The sequence below is a fragment of the Typopeltis vanoorti genome, chromosome 3 (genome assembly GCF_054136105.1).
Source record: "Typopeltis vanoorti isolate ZY-2024b chromosome 3, IOZ_Tvanoo_1.0, whole genome shotgun sequence".
Classification (NCBI taxonomy): domain Eukaryota; kingdom Metazoa; phylum Arthropoda; class Arachnida; order Uropygi; family Thelyphonidae; genus Typopeltis; species Typopeltis vanoorti.
Window position 1 is genome coordinate 163,489,322 of NC_143551.1, and position 18,555 is coordinate 163,507,876.

The following is an 18,555-nucleotide window of genomic DNA, read 5'->3' on the forward strand; positions in this document are numbered from 1 at the left end:
TGCTAGTTCCATTTCTTTTCCATTGATGCCTCTTATGTTGATGGCATGAATCTTGAACTCTGCTGATAATAAGTTGGGATACATTCTGGGATTTCTTCAAGTAGCTGCTTTTTTGGCATTTGTCCTGGTTCACTGATGAAAACAATGGAGATCTTGTTTAAAATAGCAATACCCTAGCCTGCATGAAATTCTGTCATGTTGTATCATCATTCTACATTATAGTAAATTTAATGCCAATACGAATACAATTTGGTCGGCTAAATGTGAAATGGCCAGCCCAACCTTGTTTATTCGGTTCCAGATAGACACTTAAAAGGGTACACCAAAAGAAGGTGAGGAATAGGTATTAGATCAGATTTCTCCACGTTCCTTAAAAGGATACACAGAGGTTTCCTCCTCCTCCCAGAGAGAGAGAGTATCAGTGTGTTTGTGTGTGTGTATTAGAAGTACAAAAATATGTGTACTTCTGAAGATGATTGATATATGTGATAGAGGGGGGGGATTAGGGATTGGAGGATATTGGACCTGGTCATAGGATCAGAAGAGCTATCCATAACCAAGGTGACAACATTGCCTCAAATCGATGAAAGTAACCATGTGGTCTTGACTTGTGAGATTATACAACATGAGGAATTTTCTCAAGGGGGTATATGTGGAACTACAAGGCAGGTGATTATGACACACTTAGGAAGAAACTTAAATTTGTGCCATGGCATAAAACACTAAACGGTAAGGATGTTACTAATGCATGGGATATATGTTAAGGTCATCAACAGGAAGCAGCATTAAATTGTACACCTAGGATAAGGAGGGTTAATCAGGTAGGAGTAAGATAGATCAGTAATATCATTAAGCATGAACTGCAGAGGAAGAAGAAAATTCTGTGGAGGGTATATATAAAGAGAATGGTGACCAGCACGGCAAGGAATCAAAATCATATGAGAAGAATCTAGGTAAGCAGGCCAAAGGAAATCCCAAAGAGTTCTTTTGTTATGTGGCAAGTAAGAGGAAGAATGGCTATGGAAGAGTAACCCTAAGAAGTGATGACAGTCATGAGGAGACAGAAGCAGATAAAATAGTTGAGTTACTGAGTGACCACTTTGCAAGAGTATATCATTCTAGTGAGGTTACTGCTTTAACCTATGTGACAAACACTAATGTGGGAAGAGAGGTGAATGAATTGGAGATTCTTAGGATATTGCAGATTCTCAATGTAGTAGGATAAGATGGGATATCAGCTAGTTTTGTGAGAATGTGCAAGGGAACTGGCAATGCCTTTGACTAAACTTTTTAAATTTAAGTTTTAGCTCTGGTGGAGTTCCAAGGGACTTGGAAAATAGTATTAAAGCAGTATTAAAGAAACACTGAACCTTGTGGCACACCACTAATCACCTGTTTTTGCCTCAATTCCCTTGAATAAGGAAATCGAGGCAAAAACAGACAGATGACTAGTAGTGTGCCACAAGGTTCAATGCTGGGACCAATGCAGTTTATTTTGCACATAAATCATATAGGATGATTATATAGAGTGATCTGTAGAGAGCTCCCAAAAAGATTAGTGTTATTTTGAGTAATAATTGGCAATATTGCTTGAATCTTAACGTAGTATTGTTTACTTTTGGTAACTTAGTGTGTCTGTGTGATTTTTGCATTATTTAAATTAATATTTTTATAAGATAAGATAGACAGCGTAGTGCATGGCACCATCGAGAAGAAAGACAATGGCGTCCAAATCATCGCTGTCTTTATTTAAATACTTCAACTTCAGGGAGTTTGTTCAGTGTAACGATTGCGGGATGTATGTTTTTCCGAGAGCGGCTCGAGTTTGATTCGATAATGATAGTGATGAGAAAATGAGCTGAAAGTGTAAAGAAAGTAAGGATTTGAAGTGTATCTCAGGTCGTGAGATCGATGTCATTGATGAAAGTCGGATGTGATAGAAAATAGTGATATGAAAGGAATTTACGATGTAGTACCAGATAGCATTGAGAGCGGTGTTGAAAGTGAGAGTGAAAGTAAAAATACAGAGAGGGAGAATGGTTTAACGGGTAAAAATAAATGAAGGGTTAGTTGCAATGAGGGAGATCGCATGGCTGCGCGGAGTGATACATAGGACGAAGTGGCAGCTACAGCGATTGCAAAATTGTTTACCGAGCGCATCAGCTAACGGAAAGAAGCAAATCTGTGATAAGAAAAATAAGAGTATGATCAGGAATGTAAGGAAAATGAAGGAGAGAGTGTTGTATGGTGATTCATTAGTAAGCGGTGTAATAGATGAGAGTTTCACAAAATCGAACTTACTGGGTGTGAAAATTAAGGATGTAAGTGAGTCTATTAGAGTGCAAAAGCAGAGGGTGAAAGAAATAACAGGAGTGGGAGGAACGAATAATTTAAAAGGAGAAAAAATTGCAATGAGAGAAGACTTGAAGAAATTACTAGAGGTAGCAAAAGAAAAGAGTGAGAGAGTTAAGATAGTGCATCTGTTGCCGCAATATGACAGAGAAGAGTTGAGAAGGAAGGCCATAATTGCAAATGACTCTATTCGCAAGTTATGCAGGAGGAGTGGTGTAGAGTTTGTGGACGTGGGGAGTGAGTTTGATGGGCGAAAAGATTTATATATGATGGATGGTTTGCATCTGAATGGATTTGGTGTGCAAAGACTGGGAAAAAGTGTTGTTGAATGAAGTGAAAGTGGATGTGCAAACTTCAGGGAGGCCGTTGAGTGTAAGAATGTGTATAATATGCCCGAGCTAGTACAAAAGACAATAAATCAGAATGGGATAGTTAGTATAAGGCACAAGATAGGGATGGAACTAACGGACTTCTGCATTTCATGTATACTAATTCCAGGAGTATTAGAAACAAGAAGGAAGAATTTTTGGCCTTGTTGGCTCTTCCTGGCCACTAGTCGTTGGCATTAGTGAAACATGGCTGACAGAAGATGATATAACTAGTGGGATAGAATGTGAGGGATATAGTGTGTTCAGGAGGGACAGAGAGAATAAAATGGGGGGAGGAGTGTTATTGACGATAGCTGATGAACTGCAGCCAAGGAGAATGGAAGTTGAACTGCAGGATAGAGAAAAGAGCACATTTGAGGCTATTTGGTGTTAGATTGAGACTAGTAGAACAATATACAGTTGGCTACTATAGACCAAGTGATGGAATAGATGGTGGAGATAGTGTACATAAGCAAATAGACATGATGAATGGAAGGAGGGTAATTATTATGGGGGATTTCAACTATGGTAACATTGATTGGAAAGAGGAGAGGACACATGGGAGGCAAGATTTGGATTTTACGCAGTTATTAAGGGATAACTATCTGCAACAGCATGCAATGGAAAACACTAGGGGTTTGAGAGTGCTTGACCTAGTAATTGCATCTGAGAATTCAACTGTAATGAATATGACCACATTGCCACCAATTTGTGAGAGTGATCACAAGGAACCTGGGAAGTGGCTAAATGTGTGGAATTTTCAATAAGACAGGGTACATGTGGAATTACCAGGCTGGTAAGTATGACAAGCTTAGGAGATTTCTTGGTCCAGTGCAGTGGCATGTAAAACTGCAAGGGCTGGAAGTTGATAGTGCATGGGAGGTGGTTAAGGAGTGTTTGTAGCCTAGAGTCCGAATAGTAAATCAAGTAGGGGTTAATCGATAAATAACACCATTAAGCTTGAGCTGCAATAAAAGAAACAATTGTGGAAGGAGTAAGAATTTAAGGAGAAAGGTGACCTGCAAGTACACAAACAGTATAGAGCGCAGGCCAGAAGGATAATGAGTGTGGTAAGAAAAGCAAAAGCAGATTTTAAAAGGAAATTAGTCATGCAAGCTAAAGAGAATCCCACACAGTTTTTTCGATATGCTGCAAGTAAAAGAAAATATGTATACAGCAGAATGATTTTAAGGAATGCCGATGGATGGTAGGGAGGTAACCTAATCAGTTGACATAGTGGAATTACTGAGCGAGCACTTCGCAAGGGTATATCATCCCAGTGGTGATATTGCAGGAATGAAGGAACCAACAGCTTATACGGGAATTGTGGTGAATGAAGTGGAGGTGAATAGTCTATTACAAAACCTTAATGTGAATACATCTGTGGGATTGGATGGTATACCAGCTCGTGTCGTACGTGAAGCAGCTAAAGAATTGTCAGTGCCCTTGACCATTTTGTTTAATTTGAGTCTCGGGTCAGGGTTAGTCCCTAGGGAGTGAAAAGAGGGGTAAATAGTTCCAATGCATAAAGGAGGTTCCAAGACTGCTGTTGCAAATTATCAACTGATCAGCATATCAGGAGTCGTTTTCAAGGTCTTGGAGAAAGTAGCCAAGAGGAAAATACAGGAATGGATAGATGAAAATGAGATATTGTATGGGGGACAGCATGGTTTAGTGAAGGGTGGATCATGCCTCAGTAACTTCCTCATGTTTTATAACACAGTGACGGCTGAACTGGATAAGGGTAATGGGTTTACAATGATTCTGCTGGACCTTGCTAAGGCCTTTGACAGGATACCACATGGAATTCTAATCAGCAAACTGCAGCATATCGAGATGGATAGCAGGGTGGTTGATGGACAGATATCAGACAGTAGTTTATTTAGGAGTAGATTCCAAAAGATAGCCTGTGACTATTGGTGTGCCACAGGGTTCTGTTCTTGGACCACTACTATTTCATTTGTTCATTAACGATATAAGATAGGATATGAGAGGAACTGTTCATTTGTTTGCTGATGATGCAAAGTTGGGTAGAGCAATAGTGAATGCACATGATGTCAAAATTTTGCAGGATATGATTTGGATAGTTTGGAGGACTGGGCTAAGAAGAATGGATGTCAATTCAATGTGGCTAAATGTAAGGTTACGCATTTTAAGGTGAAAAGATTAGCAGCAGTACAGCACATTGGTGGAACTGTACTTCAGGAGATTGATGAGGCCAGGGATTTGGGAGTGTTGGTGGATAGGGAGTTGAAGTTTAGGGGCACATTGCAAAAGTGGCTAAATCAGCTCATCAAATCATTTGGTTACTGAAGAATACTTTGCAACAAGCAGAGACAAGCAAGTTATTGTTCCTCTGTATCGAGCCTTGATAAGATCCCATCTTGACTACTGTGCCCAGATCTGGGCTCCAGGGTTTCTTCTTGATGGGAAGGAGGTGAAGAGGATCCAGAGGCGAGTGACCAAGATGATAGCAGGACTATGGAATGAACCTTATGAGAATAGGTTGAAGATTTGTGGGTTGCAGAAATTGGTTGATAGGCATATCACCCCTTATCTGCCTATCAACCAATTTCTGCAACCCACAAATTACTGAACTGGTGGTAGGAGGACTAGGGTCCATCCATGGAAACTGGGCAAGAGTGTGGTTAGCAAGGTGTTAGAGCTAGGTTTTTTACTTGGAGAATGGTAAATGAGTGGAATAAGCTGCCAGAGTCTGTTGTGGGTGCTATGACTGTGAATGAGTTCAAGGCAAAGTATGATAGATACTGTGTGAATGTTGAATGGTTGTTCTTGATATGATGTTAGGGCCTCCATCGATGAGTCTAATGACTCCTTGGAGTTGCCCGTAATAATAATAGGAAATAATGACTGGTGATGCGAAATTAGGTAGAGTAATAGTTAATCAAGGCGATCTGGAGAGCTTGTGGGATGATTTAAACAGTCTGTCAGTAGGAATTTCTCCACATTAAAATAGTATCAGTTTAATATGGAGAAATGTAAATTCATGCATTTCAGGATAAATAGATTGCAAGAGGAGTATCACATACATGGCAATGTACTCCAGGAAATAGATGAAGCTAGAGATTTAGGTAAAGATACAAGAGGTGAAGAGTTCAGAACAATTAGCCTCATCAGTGAAGTATCAAAAGTCCTTTATATGTTATTCTTAAAAGAAATAAACATAGAAATAAATGATATGCAAAGTGGCTTCAAGGAAAACGTAGGTACAAGAGAAGGAATTTTGAACATCAGATCCAGCATAGAAAGATATCTAGAAAAACTTTGACAATGTTCAACATGAGCAACTAATTGAAATCCTTTCAAAAATAAGCATGGTGGGAAAAGACATTAGGCTAATAACTTATCTTTACAAGGAACAGACTGCATTTTTCAGAATAAATGGAGAGCCCCCAGAAGAATTCTCAGTTCAGAAGAGTGTCAGACAAGGCTGTCTTGTCTCCGATTCACTTTAACATATTAAATAGAAATATTTAATAAAATTAGTAACCTCAAAGAAATCACTGTAGGAATCAGAAATAGTAATAACCTAAGATATGCAGATGACACAGTTCTACTAGCTGAAAACAAATATGACCACAAGATTCTTACAGATGAAACTATCAAGTGCAGCAAACAGTATGGTCTCAGTTTCAACTTTAAAAAGACAAAATTCATTTCAAGAGAATAGGAAATATCAAAAATATACATCTGCTGGGTTTCTTGGGGATGAGGAAGTGGTAGAGAGGATTCACAGGTGAGTGACCTGTGGAATGTTCCCTGTAAAGATAAATTGAGGGTGTGTGGATCGCAGAAGTTGGGTGATAGGAGATAAAGAGGGGATATGATAGAAAAATTTAATTTGCTTAAAGGATTTTATAGGACAGATGCAGGAGAAATGTTTTAGAACTTGGCCAGAGGGAGCAGAACATGGGGATCATCCCTAAAAGTTGAATAAAGGTGTGGTCAGTAGGGGTATGAGGAGTAGATTTTTTGCTTGAAGAGTTGTGAATGAATGGAATGGGTTGCCAGAGCCAGTTGTTAGTGCTTTATCTGTTAATGGGTTCAAGGAGAGGTATAATAGATTGTCTTCTGTGATGAGTCTTTGGACTTCATGAAGGTACCCATAATAACACAAATGTCAAAACACAGAATATAATTTTATTCAAGGTATTTAACTAAAATCGACTACAATTTTCATAGATGAATCTAGTGCTATTCATTCACTGTTCAAACATATTCAAAGAAAGGTTAATAATACAAGAGTTTAACAAAATGGTTTGTTATAGAAAAAAAAATGTACTTTATATAATGTTACATGACAAAGTATTCTTTTCATTGTATAGAATAACAGTGTGAAATGATGCACTGCTTTATGGAAAATATGCTTTGCTCGAAACACGGAGCAAATGTTTTGCAGTTTTCCATTTGAAACCATATATTTTATATAAATTTCTGAAGACAAACTGATGCTTTGCTTTTTTGAATGAAGTGTACAATAACAAATGTTTTGCAGATTTTCCATGTAAATACATCTTTCTGATATATTTTTTATAAGCAACCTACATATTCATTTGTTTATCTGTTTGATGTCTTGTGATGAAAGTATACAATAAGAGTAAAGACTTCAGCAGTGACATCATGGTGATAAAAGATTCAAGAGCAATGCAATCAGAAGAACATATCAATGCTTGAGGTAGAAAAAGCTATCAAAAACCTGAAATGTGGAAGAGAAACTAGAGTAGATGATATTTGACTAGAAGTGCTCAAATATGGAGGAATAAAAGTTTTACTGTGGCTACACTGTATAACACTGAATAGCCCTGGTCAGTAGGATGAATCCCAGAGACTTGTATAACGCTCTCATAGTACACATCTGTGAAAAGGAAAATAGAAGTGAATGTATTATAGAGGAATTTCTCTACTGATTGTTCTGGTAAGATTTATGCAAGCATACTTTAAAAAAAGGCTAAGAATGGCAGAAGGGAAACCTGATTAAGAACAAGTCAACCAGAGGCTGTCAGGATCAGATTTTCACTTTAAGAAGAATAACTGAGAAATAACAGAATATAACAAGAATCTGTATTTAAATTTCATACATCTGGAAAAGGCATATGACAAGATGCCAAGAAAAAGCTGTTCAAAACTCTACAATTATATGGTGTAAATTAGACAAACAATATATAGTCTGGGGATGCTTAAGGGTCAAAGCTATATAACTGAGAGGAATCCTCCACATAGCCTTTAAAGGAATGCAGAGAACTGATCAGGGCTTCTGACCTAATGTCAAATCCTCACCTTCTTGTGGTGCACTCTATTAGGAATCTACCTGGTTACTGTACCTGGATGGGCTCGCAATTTGGGATTTAGCCAGTCAAATTGTATTTTATTGGCTTAAACCAAAATAAAAAATGATGGTGCAAAATGACAGAATTTCATGCCGGCTGGGGCATCACCCAGTTAAACAAGCCCCCCCCCCCTGTTGTTTTCGACAGGGAACCATGGCAAACAGCAAAAAGTCAGCTACTAAAACAAATCCTAAAACCCACCCAAACTCAACATCACAAGTGTTCAAGATCGGTACTATCAACATAAGAAGCCTGAATGGCAAAGAAATGCAGCTAGATGTGGAATTGGTTAAGTACCAGATCGACATAATAGAGGGGACTGAAACAAAAAAGGCAAAAACTAGTGAGATCTTTCTGAGCAATAAATACAAAATGTTATACTCAGACAATGACAATAAAGGAAAAGAAGCAGTAGCCACTATTCTGTGGGAGCATAGTTACAAATAAGTCTCATTGTGAAGTTCCTCATTCTCATATTTGCCCACATCACTCTACTTGAGACTGCCTGCCATTCAAGAAGATTAGCCTCATATTTAGTGTGGATAATCTTCTTGAATGGCATGCAGTCCCAAGTAGAGTGCTGTGGGCAAATATCAGAATGGAGAAGAGGACAATGAGACTTATTTGTAACTATGGTCCTACAGAAGTTTCTACTAAGGTAGAAGTGGAGGAATTTTTTGAGGATTTAGAAAAAGCAACTGCCACAACGAAAAAGGAAGAGTTGGTCCTTGTTGGAGACCTAATTAGCAGAGTAGGAAATGATTGTCAGAGAAACAAAAATATTTTGGGAAAATTTGGAGAAAAGAGCAAAGCTAATAATAATGGCAAATACTTGTTGGATTTCTGCTCAGGACACGGACTGGTTATTACTAACACCATGTTCCAACATAAAAATATGCACAAATTCACATAGAGAGAAGAGGCAAGGAATTAAGAAAAGTCTCATTGACTATGTTATTGTTGATAGTGATGTTTTTTCCCTGGTGCAGGACACCAGAGTGTACAGAAAATTTGAAATTGGAAGTGATCACTATTTAGTCTTCAGCAGGATCAAATTGAATTTCATACTGAAAATAAGAAAAGTAAGAAAGTTTTAAAATGAATAAAAGTTGAGCAGCTCTCAGATGTGAACTGTAGACGAAAATACGCAAACATCATTCAAGACAAAATGAAAGAGTTTGAGAACAGGAATCAAACCTTGGAGATTCAGGTGGAATGTGAATTTGAATGGGAAATGGAATGTGAGAACTGATTGATTCAACCAGAAAAGCATGTGATGAGGTTGTCTGCAAGGATAGAAAAATCAGAACTCCATGGTGGACACAGGAAGTTAAAGAGGCAGTGAAGGAAAAGAAGAAATCATATCAAAAGTTCCTGGGAAATAAGTCTGCTTGTGCTCTTAGAGAATACAGAGACAAATGTAAGAAAGCGAAAAACTAGCTAAACAAAAGTCATGGGAAGACTTTGGTAAGAACATAGAAAATAAATATCAAGAAGGTGGCAAGATATTCTGGATGTTGTTGAAGAAGCTCAGAAATGGAGGAAAGAGTGCTGTAAAAGGAATAGAGATGATAAAGGTGACATGAAAACAGGAGAAAAAGATATCCTTGAAGTATGGAGTAATTACTTCAAAAAATTGCTAAATGGAACAAGCAATGATGACAGTACACAGTGGTAAAAAACAATGACCAGGCATGCAGTCAGGAATACATATCCATACTTGAAGAAAAAGCCATCAAAAGCCTGAAATGTGGAAAGGCAGCAGGAGTAGATGATGTTCAACCAGAAATGCTCAAGTATGGAGGTATAAAAGTCTTACAGTGGTTGCACTGCATAGTTCAGAAGGCCTGGACAGAGCTTCCATATGATTGGAGTAGAGCTCTCATAGTATCCATATATAAAAAGGGAAATAAAGCTGAATGTGAGAATTATAGAGGTATTCCTGGTAAGATATATGGAAGTATACTTGAGAAATGGTTGAGAAGGATTGTGGAAGAGAATCTTGGTGAAGAACGAGCTGTATTCAGGACAAATAGAGGCTGTCAGGATCAGATCTTCACTTTACGACAAATAGTGGAGAAATCATGGGAATATAACAAAGATCTGTATTTAAGTTTTTTATATCTGGAAAAGGATATGAAGTGCCAAGAGAGAAGCTATTCGAAACACTACAGTTATATGGTGTCAATGGGGCCTTATATCACGCAATACTTATTCTTTATTTGAGTTTTAAGTCAGCAGTTAGAATTAAAGGAAGTACAGGAAGATGGTTTAATGTTAAATCTGGTGTCAGACAAGGATCTTCATTATCCCCTCTGGTAATCATTATTTGACTGTTAATCATTATCTATATGGATTACATTATGAAGGAAAGTGGTATTAAACCTAATATCAAAATTGGAGATGTTAATGTCAGCTATTTGCTTTATGCGGATGATGTTATACTTCTAAATAAATCTGCTACAAGTCTACAAGATTCCTGACTAAATTGAATAACTGTTGTAATAGATATGGTATGAAGGTCAGCAGCAAAAAGACGATGACAATGAAAATAGGCAGAATCATTGAAAATGTCAACTGTGTTGTGAATGGAGAACCTGTGGAACAAGTAAAACTTCAGCTGCTTAGGCCCGATTTTTAGTGAAGATGGTAAATTCAATATAGAAATAGACAACAGAATCAACAAAACTGATTCTGTGAATAAATTTATATGGAATAAAGGAAATTAGCCAAAACACTAAATTAGCTGTATACAAATCAGTATTCAAGCCAATTTTAACTTATGGATCTCAAAGCTGGGTCAGAAGTAAAACACTTGACCAAAGACTAGAGGCCACAAATATGAGAGTCCTGAGAAAGATTATAGGCGTGAGCAGATGGCATCAATGGCAATATCATATTAAAAACGAAGATATTAGGAAAGAACTTGACATTGTCAGCATCCGGGAATGCGTTAGCAGAGCTAATCTCGGGTGGTATGGTCACTTAAACAGAATGGTCGAAGAAAGATTAGCAAAACAAGTGTTCTCTGCCAGGTTGGCAGCAAAATGACCCAGAGGAAGACCAAGATATAGGTGGATTGATACGGTACAAAGTGCCTTAGACGATAGAAATATAAGAATCTGATAATGTTGGAGTCTTGATAAGTAACAGACTGATTTGGAGGAAAATTGTAGATAGGAAGTTAGAAATTATGTAATTTTTCATGTAGTACTATCATATCTTGTACACCTCTATTATATCAGGAATTTGTTGATGATGATATATAGTCTGCATTTGAGTTGTGATTACGAGTTAGAATTCAAAGATATACAGGAAGATAATTCAGGTATGAGACAAGTGTGCACATTATATCAACTTTTTTCATCATTTATATCAATCACATTATGAAAGAAAGTGATAGTAAACCTGATATCAAAAATGGGGATGTTAATCTTAGCTCTTTACTTTATGTAGGTGATGTTATATGCCTATATAAATCCAGTATAAGTCAACAAAAACAAGCAGAAACGTTGAATATGCCAACTGCGTCTCCCAGTTAAGAACTTATAGAACAAGCATAACATAAACAAAATGCATTATAATTCAAAAAGTATGGCAAAGAATCACTGATGTCATAAAGTATTACTTCATTGTCTGATCACTGGTGAAAAAAAAAAAAAAAAACCTACATCAAAGCTGCCTGTCCAGTCCATTCTGTATAGAACATGTAGAGCATGATCAGAGGCCAGAATTGCCATAGTTGTTAAATTTAATGTGTTGTTTTTGTTGTCGGAGATCAAATTCATATTAACCTTTAAATACAGCAATAGTGCTGTAAAACCCGATGTAGGGTGGAAATACCAAAGCGATTTACATCGATTTTTATAGAGGTCAAGTCCCATGAGAACTATACAAAAATAACCTTGTTTGTCTCTTATGTATATTTTGTTAAATTTTAATGTAAATAACCCTATGGGAATTGATTGTATTTACTGTTTTTAACTAAAGTTTCTAGAATGTCAATAACAAAGGCAATGCTTTGCCATCGGAAGTGTTGTATAGTAGCTATGTATAAGAGAAGGTGCTTAACGATGTCTAATGAATTGAATTAAATGTTTGTAATTCTGTTAGGTCATCAACTGCATGCCTATTGTGCTCTAAGACAATAGTGAGTGGGTGTGTGGGTGGTATAGCTGCCCTTCATTTTCTAGATTTTATCTCAGACCACTCTGGCATTGTTTGAATTGGTTATAGAATATGTGTATTGGATCCAAGAATCTTTTTGGCTCTGATAACAGGCATACTGTGCTCAAACATAACCATACCAGAAAGGCTATTAGATCTGTTGCAAAATATCAGCAGAAGATATTCCAAAAATTTTCTAAGATATCTTGGCTGCTTTGCATTCAGCATTCTACAATGATTTACAGAAAGGTAGGAATTTACCAAATGCTTTTAGTATTGCTGCTATAACAGCTTCTGTTATATATTCCATAATCTGAATCACTGCCTCCAATGACAGTTATTAAGCTGAATTGAAGAATCAAATGCTGGTACAGAAGAAAATGTGAACCAGTCAGCTTACTGTACTTTTCACTGTCATATTCCAAGATGGAGTACATGGTCGCCCAAGTAAGAGTGGATATCATGAGGAAATGATCACTCACTCCCATATAAATTATCAGTTTCCCAATTAAACAGCAAGAAAAGCAAGAGAAAGAAAAAGTATGAGCAGATTGCCAAGTCAATGGCAACAAATGCTAGAGTAGGCATGTGACAAGTGTTTGAGAGGGAAAAGGAATATTTTTTTTTGAACAACCACAAACTCACTCCTGATGTTAGTACAAACACTAACCCAAGATTGCTGTGGATGCTTAAATCCCCATTTGATGTACAGGAGAAAAAGCAACTACAACATCGAGTCATTCCAGGAGATATCAGCAGTGAGAGTGGTAATAGATGCAGCATACTTAATAAGGGACCAAATGAGAGGTAGATGCAACTATGTGTTGAGTGGAACTCTTCAATGTACAGTTTAATCTCCTACCCTGTCCTTACAGATGATGAGAACATTTCATAATGGAAAATAGTTGTCAGGCTTTAAGTATATGTCTCCTGAGGGCAAAAGTCCAGTAGTTCATACTTCTGCAAGAGGGTCTCAATATTATTCATATTCTGACAGAATCTGCAGCATTTCCATTATAGGAGTAAGTAATTCCATTACCTATTTTTCTACTGAATTTGTCTTGCTTCCAGTGGTTGATTTCCCCCCCCCCCAGGAGTGGGGGGGTAGAAATTGTGGACAGACTATTTCTTGCTTCTCATGAAAATAAAATATTAGATAATTTATTTATTTTATTTTTTGTGGTGGAAGGAACATAAGCCAGCCTATCTATTTGTGGATCTGAATGCATGTCCATAAGATTATATTCTTTGAGTTGTACAGTCCATTATTCTTTTCACTGGTGGGTATTACTGTACAGCAGATTGCAGTCATTTTTGGAGTGTTTTCAGGAGTGAAGCCATACTCATTTTCTCTCTGATTTGCTCTGATGAGGTTGTGAGTAAGCACATATCATCCACTGTGAAAAGGAGAGACAGTCAAACATATTAATGTCCCCTTGGATAATTTTTTAGTGTTACCTTTTCAGTGTAAGAGTTTTCCATTAAATGTTGTTGTAAACATCATGTGCTTACTTTTCTCCTCACTGCCTCAAATGGCATGTCCCACTTAGTCTTGATCTTTTGAATCTCCTTTTCTTCCTTCCACCTTTAGCATGTAGGTGTTTTGCACTTATCAGTATTCTCATTTTCTTTAATGCAACATTGAGCATAGATGGCAGAACCATGACAGGCAGTCTGAGCATGAGTATTTCTGACATTTAAATCAGTGCAATGGATTGAGAATAGAGTCGACAGAGCAATTAAATTCTCTGCTTTCATTGATGTTGGGGATTTCAAGGGATTAAATATTTCTGGTAATTACTAAGATACATTCCCTACAGATTATTCTTAATTGCTGTTCTTCCTGGACTTTTTATTCTGGAACAAATCTTGTCAGGTTTATCAAGGAAGATTAGATTCACCATTACTACTCGAAAAATGTTCAGTTTTGTGGGGATTATCAACTGGTATATATTTCTGGAATGATGTAGCATGAAGGAGTTTGATCCAGTCATTTCTGGGAAGGTGCTTCAATAAGAACACTGCCCAACAATTTTATTTAGGAGGAAAAAAAAGAAAAAAAAAAAGCTGATATTTTCCCATTTGGGCATTCACCAGTTGAACATATAATAAAAGACGTTTTCTGTTTCTTGTATTTGATGTTATGGTTTCTATAATGGGGCTTATTAAGCAGTCCACTCAGATAAACCTGTGGATTAGAGACTAATTAGGAGGGAAAATTCAACACTGAAGCTCATCACATGAGGCCACCCCATGGACACACGGAACAACAACTACACTTAGAAGTGGGATGCCATGTATACCCCCACCAGCACCACAGTAAGCCCTGTGCTCTGTCCCCAGGATATGCAGAAAGGAGATTTATTGTGTAAATGCTGACCATTGTCAACAAACCCACTAGCTGACTGGCCCAGATATACAGCACTACCATTTTACCAAAACAGGGGGCAGGTTAGCATAAGAGTGCTATAATCCACCCTTTTTAAGATGTCCACAGGCTACAACACATGGCACTAGATGCCACCAACAGTGGTCAGGAAAATAGGACAGTAGAAATCAAGCAAAGAACATGAAGGGAAAGAACAGATAAAGATGAAGTATCATCACTGGGAAAAACCCTCTGTTACAAACAAATGATTCGCATAGAGCAGAAAAGGAAAAGTTAATTCTAACCTTTTACAAACATTAAAAGAGTAATGATGACTAACAATGCTACATAAATAAACTTTATAAATTCTTTATCACAACTGAGTCAAGAGCTCGTTTTGGTGTATGGAAATTTTATTAAATTCCAAACCAGAGTAGAAATATGAGTTAACAATTTTGAAAGGACTCCAAAGAATGAATTTTAATAAACTCTGTCTAGCTAGCATCAAAAACCGAAAAAAATAAATCTAATAAATGATGATACATTTTGCAAAATACATAAAACAGATTGCATTATTTACAAAAACTGAATTTTATTTTCCAATTTTTTTAAAAGATGACCTATAGATAGCATTTAATTGTGTGCATTAACATTATATAATGATTGTTCATGACTTATTCTTCACAGTATTAACACCACGCACTTTTATCACAAAGATGTTTTATTATACTTCGAATATATATGCCTTATATTTCGCTGATTTTCAACTCAGCATCATCAGAGCACAACACAACTGAACAAACAACAGTGAGTGAGTGAAACAATATAATTACAAAAGATCTAAAGTCCTATTTTTAGCGCCCTCTAATGAAAAAAAAAAAAAAAACAGCTATGCAGGAGTTTTTCTTATGATAACTGTTTCCCAAATTTTTGCCAAATTAATGCAACCATATTTGTTAAGGTTGGGAGAATTCTTCAAAGCCATTGCTGACTCAAAAAAGTGTGGTCTGCCAGTCCCGACTTGCCATAGTAATAGAAGCGAATGTATCCGTCATGTTCTTCCAGGTGGATGTTCACTGATCTTCCTGTTTGCCCATAATAGGCCAAGTCACAGTCGCAAAGAACTTCATACACTCCTGAGTGTGCTAAAGGGTGAAGTTTATCCTTAGGCAAGCGGATCAGAGTTGCCAGCTTGACACGAAGTTTGAAAGTGGCGAGTAGGCCATGTTTCAGCAATACTTTGGCTATCTTTTCCAATGTACCTCTGATATAGGGAATAGAAACAGTCATGTTGTATTCTTGTGTATTAGGGGAGGGCAGAGTAATGGGACTATGTAGTATTTAATCTATTTTGTAGGGATTGTAGCCGTTGGCTAAGAACATATGGCGCAGATATTGGAGTTCTGTGGTCAGAGCTGTATCGTTAGAACAAATGGCTCTGGCTCTGTGTGTAAGTGTTTTTAAAATGGTGTACTGTTGGACTGGATGATGATTGATGATGTGATTGTTTATGTAGGTATCTTCCTGTGTGTGTGTTTAAGCTTTCTGTAAATAGAAAAAGATAGTGATCCATCTGAAAGGCGGGTGACTAATGTGTCAAGAAATAGTAAACAGTTATTTGATTCTTTTTCTACTGTGAAGTGGATTTTGGGGTTGGCTGTTTAGGTAGGTGACAAAAGTATTCAAAATGTCTTGTCAATGGGGCCAGATGGCAAACACATTATCTGCATAGCATAACCACACTTGTGGCTTGTATGTAGCCGTGGTAAGCACTTTGTTTTCAAAGTGTTCCATGTAAAAATTTGCTAACGGGGGAGAGAGGGGGAACCCATAGCAGTACCATTAATCTGTTTGTAGAATTCCCCCCCCCCCATGTAAAGTAACCTGCATTCATGGTAAATTGAAATAATTCAAAAATATCAGGGAGAAATTTAGACTTGATTAAATCAAGAGTGTCTATAAGTAGTACATTGGTAAATAAGGTGGTGACATCGAAACTAACCATTATGTCTGAATCTTTTAGGATTAGATTTTTAACCAGTGTTTTGAAATGGACTGAATTTTTTTACAAAAGTAGAGGAGTTGACAGTAATGGGGGGGGGCAAGCGACTTGGCTAAATGCCGGGCCAGTTTATATGTGGGACTATCTATGCTATCGACTATGGGGCATAGGGGGATATTAGTTTTGTGGATTTTTGGTAATCCACAAAATTAAATACAGGGTGGTTTAACGTGAATTGTTTTTTTCCTGATGATTTCTTTGGGCCATGATGTCACTTTTTTCAGTAATTTTCGGACTTTTTTCTTTTGAGACATCGTAGGGTCTCAATGTATAATTTGATATGTGGAACTGTCACATAGGAGATCTTGCATATTTCTGTTAATGTTAATGACAGCCGCTTTACCAAACCTGTAAAACGGCTGTCAAGATACAACCTTGCATCTGTCAGGTAACGAGCTCCATCTTGCTGGAAATGTAAGCATTTATTGTCGTCATCGCCATCTAATTGTGGTATTAGGTACCCAAGTAGCATATTCGGATATACACCACAAGTAACAGTAGACTCCAAAAAAAAAAGAAGGGTCCATACACTTTCTTCTTGCTTATGGTGCCAAAAGCATTAGCCTCAGGGGTGCCGCAAACATCTGCACCATACGTTCTTATATATGCTCCAATATCTGCGCCATACATTCTTAGCCAACGGCTACAATCCTTACAAAATAGATAAAATACTACATAGGCCCATTACTCTGCCCTCCCCTAATACACAAGAATACAACATGACCGTTTCTATTCCCTATATCAGAGGTACATTGGAAAAGATAGCCAAAGTATTGTTGAAACATGGCCTTCTCACCACTTTCAAACCTCATGTCAAGCTGGCAACTCTGATCCGCTCAGAGTTGCCAGCTTGACAACTAAAAAAATACATTCGCTACTATTACTATGGCAAGTCGGGACTGGCAGACCACGCTTTGGACACTCCTTCACACAGGATTAGATGGAGGAAAACGAATGTGCTATTTAGGAGTCATTATAGATCTGAAAGATTATTTTTTGAGTCAGCAATGGCTTTGAAGAATTCTCCCAACCTTAACAAATATGGTTGCATTAATTTGCCAAAAATTTGGGAAACAGCTATCCTAAGAAAAATTCCTGCATAGCTGTGTTTTTTTTTTTTTTTTTCCCCGTTAGAGGGCACCAAAAATAGGACTTTAGATCTTTTGTCTTTTGCAATTATATTGTTTCACTCACTCACTGTCGCGTGTACAAGTGTGTTGTGCTCCGATGATGCTGAGTTGAAAATCAGCGAAATATAAGCGTTAATAAAACATCTTTGTGATAAAAGTGCGTGGTGTTGTTAATACCGTGAAAAATAAGTCATGAATAACCATCCACACCTAAGCTTATCTGTTAGATATAATGATTGTATTCACTTACCTTTACTAAATCCTTTCCCACTGATGGACTCATTTTCTCATCTACCATCAGAATTACAATTCCCTGTTCATCAAGTCCTCTCCTACCAGCTCGACCACTCATCTGAATATATTCTCCCGATGTTACCTAGTTTTAGTTGAAAATATTTTGAAGTGGGACATACGATGAAAATGAATTAACTTTTGTTTTGTATTATACAGGGTGTTTCAAAAGGGGGTACACGACTTTGAATGCCAACAGAAGTTAAATAGCAATAGATGAACAATTTTTATTACCGTGCAAATGTAGCATAACACTTGAAGGGTTTTAACAAAGACAGTTAAAGTTCGATATGACTGCCTCCAGTAATTCTGCAGATATCACATCTGTACTCAATTTCCTGCCACATGCAGCAAAGCATATCTGGCTTAACTTCAGCAATAGCAGTAGTAACTCTGGAATGCAGCTCATCCAAGTTGGCTGGTAGTGGTAGTACAAGCACTTGAGCTTTTGCAAAAGTCCACAAGAAAA

At 37.3% G+C, this 18,555-nt stretch overlaps 1 protein-coding gene across 1 annotated transcript in view; it reads right to left on the reverse strand.

The window, feature by feature from the left end:
* The window catches only part of Mtr4 (exosome RNA helicase Mtr4), a 432,027-nt gene that overhangs the window by 181,931 nt on the left and 231,541 nt on the right, over nt 1-18,555 (reverse strand). Inside the window, exon 14 of the mRNA XM_090390948.1 lies at nt 18,046-18,171. Within this exon, the coding sequence (XP_090247074.1) occupies nt 18,046-18,171 (126 nt within the window). The remainder of the gene's footprint in view (nt 1-18,045; nt 18,172-18,555) is intronic.